Below are 17,482 nucleotides of genomic sequence, written 5' to 3'. Positions count from 1 at the left end.
GGGTCAGCACAGAGCTACTGGTGCTTGCCGGCACCCACAGCAGCAGARGTGGGGAGGAAGGAGCGTTTTTCCCGCGATGCCAGAAGCGTAGTCCTTGTCTTTAGCTGCCTGCTGTGCAGCACGGCCACAGCGCAGGCGCGAGCGTGGTAGCGCCGTTAACGATGTTCCTGCTAGCAGCCCCACCGCTAGCYGCTCGGGGCCGTGTCCGAGGAGGGTCTGCAGAGAAGGATTTATTTACTTATTTGTTTTATTTTTTAATGTCTGGAAAGTTTTGCTGAATGCTTCATCTGAAGCTGCGTGTTTGCAGGATATTTATCTGTCCTTTAACTTTTTGGGAAYGGAGCGCAATTAGTTGTGAATGTGGTTTTAGTTAGCTCGCAATTCAAGTAGGTTTTGCAAGTGGTATTCTCTACTTCTGCCTGTTTTGTTCCCAATTGTGATGCTTTTCCAGAAATATTSCTTGTCCAGAATTTAAAGGCAAATATTAACAGCTCCCCAAATTTAAACTGGCAGCTAAACCGCTGAACTTCTCTGTTCTGACTGTGATCCCCCCCCCCCACGTTTTCCCCTGTAAATACCCTGTTTTACTGCTGTCCTTTTGTGTTACTAAGTAAACATAATTGGGCCAAAAATATTAAATAGAAAAATCAGAATAATCTGAGGTGCTTTGGCATCAGATGGGGCTGTAGGCCTAACAAACAATAAATCAGACATCCTTCTTTACTGTTGTGTGTTAGATTAGTTTCCTGTTATGTCTGGAACTGGATATTTTCAAAATTTGCAACCAATTAACTTCCTTTAGCTCCTGAAGACACAATAAATAGTAGAAGGCTTTTGCACTCCGTGCTTATGTGAAATTGCAGATGCATAATAAAATACATGTCCAGTGAGAATACTTAAATTGGACTAAGAACAGAGGCTGCAAAAGCAAGAGTAACTGTAAACAAGTGAGCACATCACTGGAGATGCTCTTACGTGGTCGCTTTGTACAACTGGTCATGAGGAATGACCAAAATCTAAAACCSTGTAGGAATATCGGCTGGTTTCCCRGAAGATTTCTGAAAGGAAGCAATGACTTTAAGTCCAGTTCYGCTGCTTGTAGTGTGATGCTGAAAAAGTTCTGTTTTCACGTAAATCACAAAGATATTGCGACTTCATTAAGTCTTTTCAGRCTTTATAGTGTGTTCTGTGTTCTTAAGTGCTATAATGAAATAGTGGTTTTCTCAGGAAAAAAGATTATTTCATCTCATAAGAGATGTGTGGTTTTTCTTAAACTATTGATACTACAATAATAGAAACTTGCCTGTGATAATTGAGGAAATAGCAGTTTGCATTGGAAAGGAAGAGTAGGAACAAACTATTCGGTTTCAATCGGATCAGCTGTCATTTTTTCCACTATGTCCTTAGAGAAAGCTGTGCTGGAGCTGCCTGCAGTAAATGAGTACCCAGAACTGAGAAGCTGAAGGCCATGTGGCATTCACTGTAAAGCTGAAGCCAGCTGTTAAATAACTACTTTTATCGTTATTTTTCAGGTAGCTGCCTTGCTCAGGGCACTTCACAACTTGCAGAAAGGACATCTAGGGAAAAACTGATACATGTTTGAAGTGCAGTGTTATGTATATTGAAGAATGGTGTGAAATTGAGCTTGTTTGAATTATGCTGCTGTTACTGTCTCCAGGCTTCTCGTGCTTKGTTTTGCAGCTGGAACAGTCTTTAATTTTAGTGGTGTTTCGAATGGGTGTAGATATTCTTAACCTGTGCATTGCTTTATAACATTTTTGCTTTTGCAGAATGACTGTATAGGTATGAATCTCCTCCCCCCMAAAAAAGTAAAATAGTGGCAATACCTACAAATAATTCTGCATATAAGTACACTGAATAAAATATATTGAATCCACCAGATCAGCGTCTGGATATTTAAAAACAAACAAAAAAAGCCCCAGAAAGCTCTTGGTTGATACCTAGGCTTGCACATAGATAAAGACAGCTAAAGGAACAGCYGGATGATTGAGGCGAGTGCAAAAGCCCTACGTACAGTGTTGTACGTTGCGCCTTCTCAGAGAGCTTTTGTCTGCGCTCCCGAAGCTGTCGGAGCCCGCGCGGGCTCCAGAGAGGYAGCGTCGTTCGTTCTGAACTTACCACGTGCTTTTGCCGCTGCCGGGGCTCCCCTTTGCAGAGAAGCCCGCGTGGAGGCAGATTTACACGGGAGCGACCGCGCTTCATGCCGTGCCCCTCCGGGAGAGCCCCCGGCGCGTTCAGCCCCTGCTGCCGTCCCCGCGTTAAATCCCGCACGTGTGCTCCCCTTCTGCCGGGGCAGCAGACAATATGTGCACACCCCTGTTCTTTCGCTTTTTCCCCCCGTTCTCCTCTTCCTCACGTTGCGGGGGAGAAAGGAGTATGGACAGTGATAGCTACCTAAAGCATGTACTCCCCTGTGCTTCCAGGGCTGAGATGTCAAGAACACCCTTGGTGTCCTACCAAAGAGGCAGCTCCTTTGCAGTGATGTCCCGTTGCCACCCCCAGGCTTCTGGTTCTCTAGCCCTGCCGTGCTCTGATTGCTGTTATCCTCTGTCTTCTCACYGCGGTCTCCTCTTCTTCCTCCCACCCTCCCTGTGCCCTGCCCGCAGAGGGAGACGCTGAGGCCGAGTGGCTGCAGGATGCCGGCCTTTCCGACCTCCTTGGGGACCGGACCTCAGAAAACGACAACATCGTGCTGCTCTCCACCCTGACAAAGACCCAGGCGGCGGCTGTGCAGCGAAGGCTGGACACCTACTCCCGGTCTCGGAGGAGGAAGAACAAGCATCCTGTTCGGGATGTCCGAGACATTTTTGGAGTAGTCAGTGCTGGGGTACGTTTCTGGTTCTAGGGTTGTTGTTGTTTCCAAATAGATGGCTTGGTCTTTTGAGCTGAAACGAAGCTGAGATTGCAGAAATTCTGCCAGGTTGCAGCATTGAGAAAGGATGCAAAATCTGCAAATCTGTAAGCTTTCTGGAGACTGATGGAAGGATTTTTTGTAGCACCTCTAGTGCTACAGCCTAGTGGACTGTCAATGTCCTTTGAAGCCCTCTCATGTTTTCTTTATTCTAGTGACACCCGATATCATTATTAAAAAAATAAATAAAGAGAGAAAGAAAACTTGATAAGGTCAGTTCTGGTAAACTGTATTTATACAGTCCGTAATTCTGGGCAAAGGACAGCCAATGCCTTTTTTTGCTGCCGAAAACGTAACCGTTAGCTTTGCAGCTACTTTCTTGTGGCACTGCTCCTCTTTGTGGCTCGCAGTTCGAGTATCCATAATTYGTTATTCCAGTTAGCGGTCCTTGTGACTTTTGCTTTTGGTCAGGTATCCGGTCGGAAGATGTTGAGCTTAACTAAGATCTCATGTTTGCAGTAGCATGAGACTTCCRCTCTTAACCAGAACTGAAGACTCCTTTTACTCAGTTGGAGCCTCTTTGAAATGTCTCTCACTATAATGAGATGAATTATACTGGTCAAACAATCTCTTAAATGTGTTAAGGGAATGAGATTAGCAATCTGTAAACTGGTGTGGTTGTACTTTCTGTAACTCCCCACTGTGGAGGTGTAGATTGCTCCCTTACTGTGAGTTGCACCAAGACTGAGACATGGTTGATTTGCTTTTGCAGGGCATTATTCACATTCCTGCTTGAATGGGTGACAGAAGGATGATGTTTCTAAAAATAGGAACGCTGCAAGGTTGTTTTAAATTCCTCAGTTGAAATTCAGTGTTTTTATACTTGCAGATTAGGTCTTAGCCTGTTGTATCTCTTGAAATGACTCAACTTCCTATTGTGTAGAAATGGAGGTTTTTGAGCTCTTAATCTTATGTGCTCACTCACTAGGTTGCTAATATTTGCATTTGATAATCCAGGCAACTGAGATCCTAGCTGATGTTTTAGAATGACATTTYGGTATGATGAAGGCGTATATAAAGATACTAAAACTGCCTGTTTGAATAACCTTAATTTGATCAGAAATTGAACATTTTCTCTCTTTCTCTGGCTTCAGGCAAGATCATTGGACTCCTTTCCAATAACTCTAGATCTGTTGGATTTATTCATATTTTCTTTGGCTCAGTATTACTTAAAAGCTTTGCAGTTGCTGCTGAGATCTTCTGTTAGCAGAAGGCACTGAACCAAAAAGGCAATTTTCTCACGCTTGTACTTGCTCCTTTTTAATTAAAGGCRGCAAGAAAATATGTTTTAAAGGGATCTCTCTGATTACCAGTTGCTTCTTTGCTGAATGGTTATCAGCTTAACCTCCCTATTCCTTGCTAGTCTTTCCCAGCTCATGGAAGGTGGTGTTTGCCCTCTTTATTTCAGGGAAAGCGTCGGATGCTCAGCTTAGGCAAATGATGAGTGTTTTCTATTTAAACTGGGAATGCTCTGGCATGTTAGAGCAGGGCAACAGGCAATGAGTCAAGGTCTTTTACCCTTGAGTAATTCCCAAAGCAAGCCCAGAGGGAAGCAGGCTTTTTGGATAACTTTCCAGAGTGGTTTGCTTTCCCCCACCAGTTCCAAACACCTTCAATAACCATTTGACAAAACAGGTGTTTCTGTGACGCCTGGCACGTTTTGCTCCCCGCCTTGAAGTCTCTTGTCACACAAAAGGATGTTCATGACGGAGAAAATGGGTATGGAAAGGTAAAGTGTATTTTCTCTGGTCTTGGAAATTCCTGACCTGGAACCCAGACCTGATTGCTGTTCCATAACTATTAAATTAAATTTTGCATGATTCCTGCAACTGACTTCCTATCTCTATGCCCAGGGATCAGAATGTTAAATGTTCCTGTAGTTCTCATACATATTCCCTTCTGTTTGTAATGCTGCTTTTACTACAAATGGAGTCTGCGTGTGGAGAAAACTGTAATAAGCAAATTAGCTTAAAGCTAGTTCGGTTCAGCCGTGACTTGAATGGAAGCAGTTGCGATGTCCRTGGTCAGGCATGAAGCTGTTGGAGCTTCTACCAGAAGCTTTCTGTGTTGGGGCTGAGACACTGGTGGTGTTTGGTTTGTGCTGTATACAATGGAGCTGCAGGTGCTAAATGAATTTTCTGCTTTCTTGGAAAGCTTGACAGTTGTACACCCACTTTAAATGTAGAGTGGAGCTTCTGTACAGATTAACTGTGTTATCTGATTGCAATGACTTTGTATAGGTCTGTTTTAACTTCTAGTTCACAGGTCCCAATTCAGTGTCATGAGCAGGTTGTCAGAAAGTTGCCAACTTCTCGTAATTAGAACATAGGAAAGCATATTCTATTAGTTCTAGCAAAAAAAAAAAAAAAAAAAGTTCTTATTGGCATGCTTGGCTGCTGAATGTCTCCTTATACTTCTTCACTTGCTAGACCTGAAGAGATTAGGTTGCTATAAAGCTGGTGAAGGGAAGCTTTTTGGGTGCAGAAGTCTGTTCGCTGTGCACTTTCTCGTGTGTCCAAATGGCGAAGATGACWCGTGAGCTTGGGCAGTGGGGAGAGCCCATGCGGTGTGACTGGTGCACAGTGACTGTTAGCCCCTCCATGCCTGAAATAAGGGGGGAATTGGGTGCTGATTGCATGAAAACAGGAACTAGCGATTGGTTTAATGATATGGAGGTTATCCTAAATACTGTCTATGAAATAGTCATGCGTTTTCCCTATGCCTACCAMGTTCTCCAGTTATGATTCTTTCAATGATTTGTGACTCTGGAGCAGTCGTGTAGCCCTGAACTTGAGCAGTGTTTTCTTGTGCTAACAGCCGATGTTCTCAGGTGTGTTCTTCTGCCAAAATCAGGTTCGCTTGCAGTAACTTTTGTTTTGCTTTGTGTAGATAAATGTGTCCTGGTTTATTTTTCAGGAAACAGTGGCAAAGAAAGAGGACTCCAGACCAGATCAGTTATGGCACAATCTACAGACTGCAAATGTGCAGAAACGTAAGCAGGAAGTTTTAATGTACAGTGGGTTCCTCTTAGATTAAGGAAAGAAGCATACTCTAAGAAAGAGCATCTTACCACATTTTCATGGTCTGCACACAAGCCTACACTTACTGCRACAACATTAATACCTGCATCATTTTCCATATGACAATTCTGCAGGGGATTAGAAGCTAGTTGGAAGGGCGATGCATGTTTAAGAGGAACACGTAGGGTCGTTCATGATATAATGGATCTTTAATCSAGAGGGAAGAGGGCAGTGCATGTTTATACTTCAGTTGTTGACTCTGAGGTGCAYTTGAAAGCCTGCTTTATTGCGTTGTATGAAACGATAAGCACACAAATAAAGGCCTTGCAGTGATTTCTCAACCTGGTGGTCGTGAAGCAGGACTGGAGCGCAAAAGGGAGCTCTGCTAATCCAGGCTCTGAGCTCGAACAGCTCCAGYGCTGGTATTAAAGGCTCTGCAAAGACTGCGTTACCGTGATGTAACATGTGGTATGGTGCTGCTGTCAGGGAAGGCCTTGCTTGTGGATTTTAAATACATGCRTATCCTCAGCTGTAGGTTCAGTAGACTTTTTCCTGTGTCTAGTAGTGTTAGGAGTTGCCACTCACATACCTCTTCAGGAAAGCGATTAGAAGATGCAAATAAATCACTGAMAAAGCACAGTGAAATCATGTAAACACCTTAAGCAGCTGTATAGAAAGAAGTTAGCCATAGGTATGCCCTTAAATTAGAGGCTGTACACATCTTACTACTGATCTTGGTGATAGGAGCTGTAGYGTTACAACTTTGAGTTAATCTTACCCTGTTGTTCAGCCACAGGACTGTGCTATGACAACAACCCTCTCACATGTTAATGTGATCTCTTTTAAAATGGTGGTCCTCCAATTTGTATCACAACTGTTCTTTTAGCTTGCTTATTTTCTACGCTTCATTCTTTCTGGCTTCTTAAACTTAGAGGTGTTTTTTTCCTGTGTAGCAGAAACCCAGGATTACTCCTGCATGGTTCGAAACCCTGGGAAAGAGGAAGCATTCAACATGGACGTTGCCTACTCGGAGCAGGCAGCTATTCTGCTCAAAGGATCGTTCCTGTCTGAATCTAGGAGGATAAAGGATGGAAATGCCCTAACTGTAAGCTCAGAAGGAATTTTTCCGATTCAAGCCTACTGGCTCCCCTCTTGTCTAGAGGAGAAGTGGAAGTTTGATTCAGTTATGTATCCAAATCCTGGAAACTTGAGATCCTCTCTGGATAGTGTCACAACAGGTCTATAGGAGGCAGATATTTTTAGACAGGCAAAGCTGTTTTCAGTGCAGTGATGAGCAAGGATAACTGAGGATAGAAGAGAGGAAGTATTTCTGTAGGAAACTAGTGATTCTAATATCTGGGCAATTTCCACTGAMAAGAGGAGAATAACTGGACTTGTGATGCTGATGGTTTTCTCCACAAATGTGCTGGGACTTCTAAAGTTCAAATAGATTAAGGTGGACATCTGACTGTCTTTAACTTAAGAGTCTTGATATGACTACAAAAGTAATGTTGGAAGCAGGGTACATTTCTCCAACTGTGAATTGGGTAGGAGTAGGAATAGTTTGGGCATTTGTCTCCTGCTGAAACAGGAGAATGAACAGATGCCTGGGTAGTGGCACAGAGTGATAAGGATGCAAATTAGMTTGAGAAAGAAAAGGGTCAGTAGTGTTACTTGCACAAAAACTTTTTGTGTGTTTTTCTTTAGAAATTTAAGATTTCCAAGGGCAGACTAGGAGTGACCAGGATTGGAGATCTATCTGCTCAGGACATGAAGAAGATTCCCACATTGGCCCTTATTGAACTAACGGCTCTCTGTGATGTTCTAGGCTTTGAGCTGAAGAGAAACAAGGCAGTAAAACTGAAAACAACAGGTTTGTTGTGCATCGTTGTAATTTTCGTGCCTTTTTTTAAATTGTGACATTCTCGTAGGTCTGAACTTAAAATGTAGGAACAGAGAAGGTCTGTAAGAAACCTTGTGACAGRTGTTTTTCCTTAATCAGAACTTAATGTAGAAGTTACTGGGTTGTAACATCAAGACCTAGTGCCACATTTATGTCCAACTATGAAGTGTACTTGTCCTCCTAACTGTCGTAGGAGCATCTCTTCCTCTTTCTGCAGTGTCTATGCTTACAAAAAGTGCAGTCTTAGGCTGTAGTGGTGGAGATATCCCTGACACCTGCATAAATGGTGGTACAGACTTAGAGCATATGTTATTTCTGTTGCAGAGAAAAGACTCTTTGGAGTTCCACTCAACACTCTGTTGGAAAATGACCAAAAACTGCTCCCTAGCACCAAGGTCCCTCTGTTACTCCAGGCAGTAAGTTCCCTAATGATTTTATTTGCACTTCTGATCCTCAAAGCCAGGAAGGCTTTGGAGGCTGTGATAAGGAAGGGCTGACTTCTAATCAGGATATYTAAATTCTTTTTCCCCTTTTAATAGTTGCTGTCATGTCTGGAAAAGAGAGGACTTGAAACTGAGGGCATTTTGAGAGTTTCTGGGTCCCAGACCAGAATCAAGGTATGAGCTCTCTGGTAGTGTTAAAAAAAAAAATCATCGGAGGCAGTGAGCGTGTTGCTGATCCAGTACCTAGACTGGGTTTAAACTGAATTATCTTGTCTGCTTTCCCAGTACAATTAGAAATGTCCATTGCTGGGAAGTCAGAGGATCTGGGAGAGACTCTGCAATCTTTTCACTTGATGGTTTGCCCTCTAATACTCAGCTATAGAATTCCCAGTGTATTTTCTCCTTAAAACATAATAAATTTCTTTTTTAACATAGAGTCTAGAGCGGAAACTGGAAAGTGACTTCTATACTGGCCTTTTTCGCTGGGATGAAGTTCATCAGAATGATGTATCTGGGCTACTGAAAAGATTCATAAGAGAGCTGCCTGCCCCGTTGCTGACAGCAGAGTATCTTCCTGCTTTTGCTGCTGTACAAAGTGAGTCCCTGTTTTGGCTGCTTAGTATCAGTTGCCTGGTTTATGCTTTTCTTAAAAAGTTCTGCTGGTTTTGGGTTCTCCTGTCTAGGTGTGTTGTGATCTGATGGGAATACAGAGCAAGATACAAATTTTAGCAGGTCAGACTGGCTGTGCTGAGTGTAATAAATGCTGTAGTRCACCAATCTGAGTCTTAGTCTCCAAGAATAGGTTATATTTAAAAAAAAAAAAAATCGGTATAGGAACACTGTCCTGGAGTCTTGAATTATATATTCTGTCATTTGGCTGCACGGTTGCCACCATGAACTGGAYGGTTTGATAAATAACCACGTGCATGCTGAGCTGTGGCATGTTGCCAGGGTTTGTGGTCTCAGCCTGTCCCAGGTGATGTAGCATTCTGCAGACGCTTTACTTTGAGGCTTGTGTCTCAATCGATGGCTTTGAATGTGTTAAGCTAATTGTTTGAGCCCACAGCTCTTTGTGCAAGAAATGTGATGGGAATCTCTCAATGCCCTTCAAGGGCRCCAAACTTGCTGGTAGACTGTGTTCACTAAAACAAATCAGCCAGTCTTCTGAAACACATGTAATGGGCATCAGAAGATGTCTATGAGCTWGGCTACTTCTATAAAGCAAGGTCTCAAATCTTAGATGACAAACACTACAATAACCTATCGCCTTTCCCCCTGCTCGCAATATACGTGACTTGGGAATGCGAGTCCCATTCTCCAAGAGCAGCATCGGAGGTTTCAACCCTCTGTCGTGTTCTTTCTTGATAGATATTCCAGACCTGAAGCAAAGATTGCAAGCCCTAAACCTCCTTATTCTGATTCTGCCAGAGCCCAACAGAAACACTTTAAAGGTAATTGTACCTATTTTTGATTAACTAGAAAAACACAGTATCCTTCCATGGTTTTATTCGAGGAACTCTTAATGGCTTTTGTAAAGAGAGGTATAATTAATGTAAATCATGTTATTTGTGGTGGGTTTTTTTTGTTTTGTGGAGTTTTTTTCCTTTTTTACTGACTTGAGAATGGAAACTCATTATAGGGGGAGTAGGCAAATCCCAAGCCTGGGCAGCGAGTGTGAGCTGTAAGCGCTGGCTGCCCTTATGAGATTAGAACTTGGCCACAGCACTTCCTGACTGGAGTACAGGATTTGCTCCTAGTTTTTCTGAATATTACTGATAATGAATATCTTAAAGTCCAATCTCTTCCTCCACCTTAGGCTCTACTTGAATTTCTCAGCAAAGTGGTTGCCAGGGAGAACAACAACAAGATGAACCTCTGGAACGTTTCCACGGTCATGGCCCCGAACCTGTTCATGCACAAGGGGCTGCCGAACAAGATCCCGGAGGGGAAGGAGAAACAGCTGGCGGAGGGGGCAGCTGACGTCGTGCGGATGATGATCCATTACCAGGATCTGCTCTGGACGGTGAGTTGCACAGGGGTTTTGTTGTATGGTAGTCATTTCTGCCCAATTTGTTTTAATTTCTATTTTCTCCCTTGTCCAGGTCTCCTCCTTTTTGGTATCTCAAGTCAGAAAACTGAATGAGAGCAATAGCAAAAGGTACCAGTTCTGTGACAAGCGAATAAAAAATTTGTTGCGGAAGATTCATGCTGATAAAGACAAGGTGGAAAAGAACCAGGCAGAGGTAAGTTAGGGCAAACAGTACTGGAACTCTGTTCTCTAATATTCCAGTTCTTCCATTTCAAAACGACCTCTGGTTCTAAAATTTTTGGTAGTTTGTATAATACAATTCAACTGTCTAAATTTCTTATGTTCTTTAAATGAATTCTGGAAGCGCTGGTCAGACTTGCGCAAAAACAGTGTGTTGAAATTTATTTTGACAAATCCTGGTTTCCTTGAAGCTTGTGTTCCTCTTCCTAGTGCCAGTGCCACGTGTGAACAGCAGGGAGCACCAACGCACGCTCCGGTGGAGATCGGTGCTTTTCGCCCCAAGCACAGTGCTGAGGCACACTTGATTTGTTTATAATGTTCACCCTGATGCTTTTATAACCCTTCCACCGCGTAGCATGYGCGGAGTAAGAAACAAACACAAGTCTCTGAGCAGCAGTTTGGTTCTTTACGCTCTCCAATCTAATTTGAAATGTGATATTTTWGTTGATACCAGGGAGTCTGTCTAAATTTAAGCGCGTTGTCCTTTTTGCCTCTTTGCCTTTCTTGCTCAGCCTTCCAAGATCGTGAAAGTCCACGCTTCTCTCCTCCTGAAGGACTCGCTCGAGGTGCATTTGAACAACGCAACCAGAGTTGCTGATGTCCTGAGGCAGTTTCAGAAGAACCTCTGCCAGAACGGTTGGAACATTGTCAATACCGTCAGCCTCCTCAAGTGGTAAGTGATTCTCCCTGCTATTAAAACAGGCAGACAACCCACAAAACGGTGTTGCTGCTGTGTGTTTTCCGTGTTGTGGCGGAGCTGAGGTGGTGGCACAGGGAGCAAGGAGGAGGCAGTCCTCCACCTCTCTGTTTGCAACTTTGGAAACAGCGCATTGGGTGGAGCAAGRAAACACTAGCTCAGCTGAGCAGCTCCATCCTTGTACCCAGGCTGTCAGGAATTTGCTAGTCTCTGGTCTGCTGGAAGACAGGTGAACTCTAGCAGTAAGCCCAAAGCCTTCCTGAAGGGAAGGGAAAGTGAAATAACATTGCCCTGGAAAACAAAGTCCTCCTCCCCCTCCTAGAGGGAAAACATCACTACCTGTACAAACTACTTTCCTGGAGCAGCATTTCCAACATGCCYATGTAAAGTAGGGGGTTCCCAAGTAAGCTCCTCTGCCCAATGTTTACTTGGGAAAAAAAAACCCTCAAAACAACAATAAAACCCCCTCAAACTGAAAAAAACTCTCTCCCCCACCCCTTTGCATACATGTACATATTCAGTAGATGGGGTGTTAATGCCTCTGCTGAATGCGGGAGATGCTCAGAGGTGGAGGGAGGATGTGCAGTTGGCTGAATGTGGGTCAGCTGGGAGCTAGCATCCCATGACAGGCCGCTACAGCTGCTGAGCTCTTCCTGCAGATGAGCTTCACCTGAGCAGGCATCAGCCCGGAGGAAAGGGGCTTTCAATGGACTTTGGTATTTACTTTGGTATATGATATTTGTGCCATTTGTCTTCCTGCTGAGAAGTTAGTGTCCGCATACAGTGTGCACCTCACTAGTAGTGAGGAATATCTGCCTTGCTTCCTCCCCTGCCCCCTGCAATTTTGGTGGCRGTTCCAACAGTTTCCCTGTGCAGGAGGATCAGCAAGGTTGCTGTGCTGTAGCCTRTAGCTTCCTTGACTACTGCTGGCCTCCAAACCATGAGCGGCTTCTTTAGAAGCAAGTGACAAAACCGCCAGACCTCCCTCTGACAGACCTGTCAACTTTAACGTGTTTTCTTTCTGCAGCAACAACTCTGTGGAGTCTACAAACCTGTTCCTGTATGAAGTGGGAGGCAACATTGGTAAGGCTAGGTGATAACAGATATAAAGAATTTACTGTCCAGTACTTTTGTCTAATTTATGTTAGGGAATTATAGGGAGGTTCAGATTTGGAGGGAATCCTGAAAATTAGAAGAAAAATCAAAAAGCTTGGGTTAACCTCACCCACAGTGAACAGCATCTGCCARACCACCTGTGTGCTGTCCATGTAGTCTGCCATCACTGCAAAGCTTTTATAGGGCAAATRTGTGGGAAGGTTGAAGCTTGGACTTGCATTAGTGTTGCACACTTTTGGATTGTATTCAGAAGAAGCCTCTCAAGAAGGGTGGAAACTGCAGCGTCCCAAATTCTTGATCAGAGACATATAATGCTTTTTGGTGGGTGGAAATTTCTTAAACCATCTGGTCAAACAAGATGATCTTAATTAGTCACTACTTTCCTCTTGTGAAGTAGGGTAATGCCATCAAATGGGGAGGAGGCTGAAGTTATATGATTGTAGCAGCGGAATGGAGCGGGGGGTCTGAAAATGGAAATGAATCCTTATGCCCTGCTGTGGCTRTAAACCATCAGCAACTTGAGCAGTTTGGATGCCTATTGGTATTTCTCATAGTATCAATAGAAGAAAATGTCCTTCTGACYGGAAACAGTTCACTCTCTTCTACTGGTTTTGAACACTAACATATGCCATAGCTGTCTTTGAGTGCTAAAGTTTCTGGGTTAAAGTTATTAGGTATTAAAGTGTTTTTTAAATTTTTTATTTTACAAAGGTCAAAGTTTGATCTTATGATCTTAAAAACGTTTATTTTGACATTTTTCAGATTGGCAGAAAAATGTCTGAATGATGGTAATATTGAAATGGATGTGAACAAATACCAGTTTTAGGAAAAACTGTGAGGAAAAACAGTGTTTCTTTTATCCTCAGTCTGAATTTCTGTTTTGATAGGTGAACACTGCCTGGACCCAGACACTTACCTCTTAGACCTGTACCATGTCAATCCCCATGCTGAATGGATAATTAAGCAAAACCCGTCTTATCCTCGGATGTTTTAAGGGAAGCATGAGCGAAACAAAGTGTTTGGATTTGGAAGGCAAAAGAGACGCTACAGCGACTTGCCTGCGTGTTAAGAGCAGAGTTGGTAACCAGCAAAAATTATCATTACGTGGCAGAATTTGCGAAGGGTGTGATTATTTAAAAAGAAAAAAAAAAAAACTAAAAAACTGCAAACAAAGCTGCAGGAATTGGGCAATAAGGATGGARGGTGAGAGGAGAAACTTGAAGATCGTAGAACACATCTGTTCCTTCTGGATTTGCCCTTTCCTCCGTGTTTTGGAGGAGAGACAGTCGAACGCCGAAGCGGTACTGAAGGCGTCCTTGGTAAGATCCTCTGCTGACTGCTGTGCATCACCAGAGTAAGCCGTGAGTTTTGCTCTTCAGATACCGCAGTTTTCTCTGAAGAGTGAAGGAGGATGCGTGTAAGAGGCCGGATGTGGTGCGAAGCTGGCATCCTGTAATTGATGGGGGCAGTCAAATACGCCCGCGCAACACACACAGCGTCCAGCAAGAACAGCTTTGCTGTCCGYGATGGAGGGAAGCCGCCTCCGCCTTCGTTCAAACGCGGGGTTTGAAAAGCGGGGCCTGTCCCGTGCAGTGCCGCCGGCGACGCGCAGCCGCCCGGCTTACCGTCGATGAGGGCGAGGCAAGCGTGCTTTTTGCTGGCGATTATTTTTACAAAACCAACGTAAGAAGGGATAGCTGAGGAAAGACTCTAAGCGGAGGTTGGTAGTCAGACCTGGCCACACGAACGAAACTCCTTTCCGGAGGGCTCTGTGTGAAAGCGTCCGATTAAAAACAGCGACCAGAACAAACCCCGAGCCGCGTCCGGCCGAAGCGGGGAGGTCGGCGTGCGGGAGCGTGTGCGGCGGCGGGTGCCGAGCCGCGCGCTCACACGAGGGTCCCGCGGGGCGGCCGGGGGGGCGGCACGGGAGCCCCGCTCCCCTCCACAGCCACGACGGCTCGCGCGAGGGTCCCGCGGGGCGGCCGGGGGACGGCGCGGGAGCCCCGCTCCCCTCCACGGCCGTGACGGCTCGCGCGAGGGTCCCGCGGGGCGGCCGGGGGGGGGTGGCGCAGGAGCCCCGCTCCCCTCCACGGCCGCGACGGCTCGTGCGAGGGTCCCTCGAGCTCCCTGGAGGCGTTTCTGAACGCCGTCGGATGCTTGTCGTCGCGTGGCGGAAGCAGGGCGGCCCCGCACACATGTATTCAAAGTATTTCATTTGCCGAGTCCTAGCTGAACTAGTGGCAATCGCCAGTATTATTTCTTCTGTTTGACTGAACTTGTTTCCACTGCAGTCTGAACTGTCTCCTCCGTGTTTTGGGGGGTTTTTGTTGTTTTTTCCCGTCTTCCCCCGGCTGATACGTAGCTCTCCGTGTCCGTCTGTGTGGTTCAGCCCTGGGTGGCTAAGGTCCTTGAGAAGCAGGCGGCCATCTGCGTTCTTTCTAACCCGTTGTGAATACGGCGAGTGTGACGCTCATGTCTCAACGTTGTGCGTGTTACAGCCTGTCTCCGGTTTGACTGTGATGGTGCAGATTCACTGATGCGAGGGGTCATCTTCATAGCTGTCTTTTTCAGGGGCACGATAGCAACTTGAAGGGAGAAAAAAAAAAAAAAAAAAACCACCTGAAGAGCTAATCCAGAACCCCAATGTCAAGACTTGCTGGGATGCCTCTGTTTTATAGGGCTTAAACAGTGCCAAAAAGGGCCTGACTGTTTTTGTTGAGGATGCGTGTGCTGTGTCTCTCTAAAGATCAAGCTGCTCTAAAATTGGGCATTAAAAATTGAAGGTACCTATTCACTAATCACTCCTGAAAATCTTTGTTGCAGTGATGGAGCTTAGCAAAGAGTGAATGCCAGAAATGGGATACTTTTTTTTTTTTAATAAAAAAAAAAAAAAAAAAAAAAAACAACTAATATACAAGAGTATCATTGGAAAAAAATCAGTGGGAGAGAAAGAAGGAGCTGTTCCTGCTCAAAGATACTTTTTCTTTTTTTTAGTTTTGTAGGGATGAAATGCAAGTTGCATGATATTGAAGTTGTTTTAAAAATAAAATTCTGAATTTTATTTTTAAACACATTGACCTCAGTACATATGAGGGGGAAACGCTACATCGCTGCTTCTGTGAACAACAGACCTGAGGGCTTTTTTTTTTTTTAGAGCACCAAACAATGTGAATCAGTGCTGTGAAAAACAATGCTGGTGGGAGAATCTTCTGAGACAAGTATCTGTTCTCCCTTTTGAAAGGAAAGGTAAAACAATCATCTCTGTCCAGAAGGTGGATATGCTTTTTTAAAAATTTTTATCTTTCCTAACTTTGTACCAAAATGCAAGGATGAATTTGGAACAGTGTCACTGATGTGCAACCTGCTTTTGAATGCTGGCTTTTAATAACTATTTTTTACAGATTTTTAATGCTGTATTTAAAATCCATTTAATCGATGAAACAATAAAAAATACAATGAAAGCTCTTGGCTCCTGTGTTGTTGTTGGCTGAGGACGGGCGGGACCGTGAACAGCGTGGCATCCAGGACCGCCTGCAGGATTTGTCTCCTTAGGCCTGAGGAGGGGGATGTTCCTGGAGTCTAAGTGAACCTGACAACGGCATTTCATGTTATGGCTCCAGTGAAATTATGGCTCCAGTGAAAGTCCCCGTTGGACAAGCGTGCAAGATAGCTATGAAAGAGCAATGTCGGGGGAGAAGGAAGAGCAGGAGGTTAGGGGCTGGTTTAGGAAGCCCGAAGCAAGATCGGGGGAGCTGGTTTTAGGTCCTGTTTTTTCCCACGAGTCTCTGCTGATGGGAAAGGGTCTGATCGTGGGCACCCAAGGGCCAGTGACTGCTGAAGGATAAAGAGGGTACGTTAAAGATACCAGCTTAAGGAAAGGAGGATGTCCTAGTCCCTTGAGCAGTCCACCCTTGTCCACTCCAAGCACAGCTCGGGGTTGCATACAGCTAGAAGGACTACTGTTGTCGAAGAATAACAGGAATCCAGTCTGAAACTGTAGCTAAATGACTGATTTATTGTTCMATACTAGGTGATGAAATATGGCATAAATCCACCGCTATTTATTTAAAAGCAGTAGCAGCCTATCCAGGATTGTGATGCTGAACTTGCCGCCCTATCCTGAAACAAAAGGGAAGCAGGGGGAGGATCCAAGGGGCCTTGGAAAGCTTTTCGGAGCAATTATCGGAGGAAAACACCAGCTTATCAAACTCATTGCACCCATTCATCTTCGGCAGTATCAAAGTGCTAATCTCTTCCATCCCCCAGGGYGTTTTTTGATTGATCATTATACTGCTATCTCCTCTGCTCAGAGCCAAAGCCAGTATTTATTCTGTATAAACTTCAAGTCAGTTGTGCTGTGATAACAGGAAATAGCATAAAAGAATATTGCAGATGCTGGTTAAACACATTTGGGGATGAAGTGACACTGCCTTAAATAGCACRTAGTTTAAAAACAAATAATTTGCTTCAGGAAAAGTCTGTACGGAAATATGAGGTCTTTAAAGGAAGAGAGATGATACTTCAGTACTTGGAGCGAGGCACAACAGGAAAACAACTAARCACGCTTCCTAGAGCGGAGTGAGTAAATGACTCGGTGCTGTTGCAAACAAACAAATGTTGCATTTGACTTAAAATTGTTTCTTTCCCCTAGCGTACCYTCTATTTATCTATTGGAAAATAAGGCAAATGACATCTGTGTTTCTGCCTGCTCGCTGAGATCTCTGGGAATGGCAGTCTCTGGTTCTGTGCAAGGCTGGTTGCTCTTAGAGGTGACGGCTGCAGGTGCAGCCCTGCTGAGGCTGGGCGAGCAGTGTGCAAGGTCACGTCCAACATGAATATACGTAAATGCAGTTTGGCTTCTTCCACCAAAAAGCCCACCTTAGTCTCCCTAGATCTCCTAGGAGCATCATGCATTTCTAGCAGGACCACGACGAGGGTGGATGTGTGCCTCCACCTCTCCCCCCTGCACAGATCTCTGGTGTCCTGATGGCCTTCTGTGAAAGTATGGGGCTGAGGGAAAACTCTACAGGCACATCCTTTCTACCATAAGAGTTTATTTGCTTCCCAGCTTCCTTTCTACTTGGGGAAAGAATAACGTAATT

At 44.6% G+C, this 17,482-nt stretch overlaps 1 protein-coding gene across 6 annotated transcripts in view; it reads left to right on the top strand.

Moving 5' to 3' along the window:
• ARHGAP40 (Rho GTPase activating protein 40) overlaps positions 1-15,841 on the top strand; it is a 41,228-nt gene extending 25,387 nt beyond the window's left edge. For 5 of the 6 annotated variants that reach the window (XM_085313929.1, XM_085313928.1, XM_085313927.1 and 2 more), the window contains exons 3-15: positions 2,628-2,848; positions 5,849-5,924; positions 6,906-7,057; positions 7,660-7,825; positions 8,180-8,271; positions 8,395-8,472; positions 8,734-8,893; positions 9,667-9,749; positions 10,115-10,321; positions 10,401-10,541; positions 11,080-11,240; positions 12,292-12,347; positions 13,268-15,841. In XM_085313929.1, coding sequence (XP_085170055.1) covers positions 2,628-2,848; positions 5,849-5,924; positions 6,906-7,057; positions 7,660-7,825; positions 8,180-8,271; positions 8,395-8,472; positions 8,734-8,893; positions 9,667-9,749; positions 10,115-10,321; positions 10,401-10,541; positions 11,080-11,240; positions 12,292-12,347; positions 13,268-13,374 — 1,700 coding nt within the window. In that variant the 3' untranslated portion in view covers positions 13,375-15,841. The remainder of the gene's footprint in view (positions 1-2,627; positions 2,849-5,848; positions 5,925-6,905; positions 7,058-7,659; positions 7,826-8,179; positions 8,272-8,394; positions 8,473-8,733; positions 8,894-9,666; positions 9,750-10,114; positions 10,322-10,400; positions 10,542-11,079; positions 11,241-12,291; positions 12,348-13,267) is intronic. The other variant, XM_085313926.1, reaches the window with a different exon arrangement.
• The last annotated feature ends 1,641 nt before the right edge of the window (positions 15,842-17,482 follow it).

Source organism: Rhea americana, unplaced genomic scaffold, assembly GCF_003343005.1.
Source record: "Rhea americana isolate MKP2758 unplaced genomic scaffold, rheAme1 scaffold_4, whole genome shotgun sequence".
NCBI classification, from domain to species: Eukaryota; Metazoa; Chordata; class Aves; order Rheiformes; family Rheidae; genus Rhea; species Rhea americana.
This window is presented reverse-complemented; position numbering and strand designations above follow the sequence as displayed.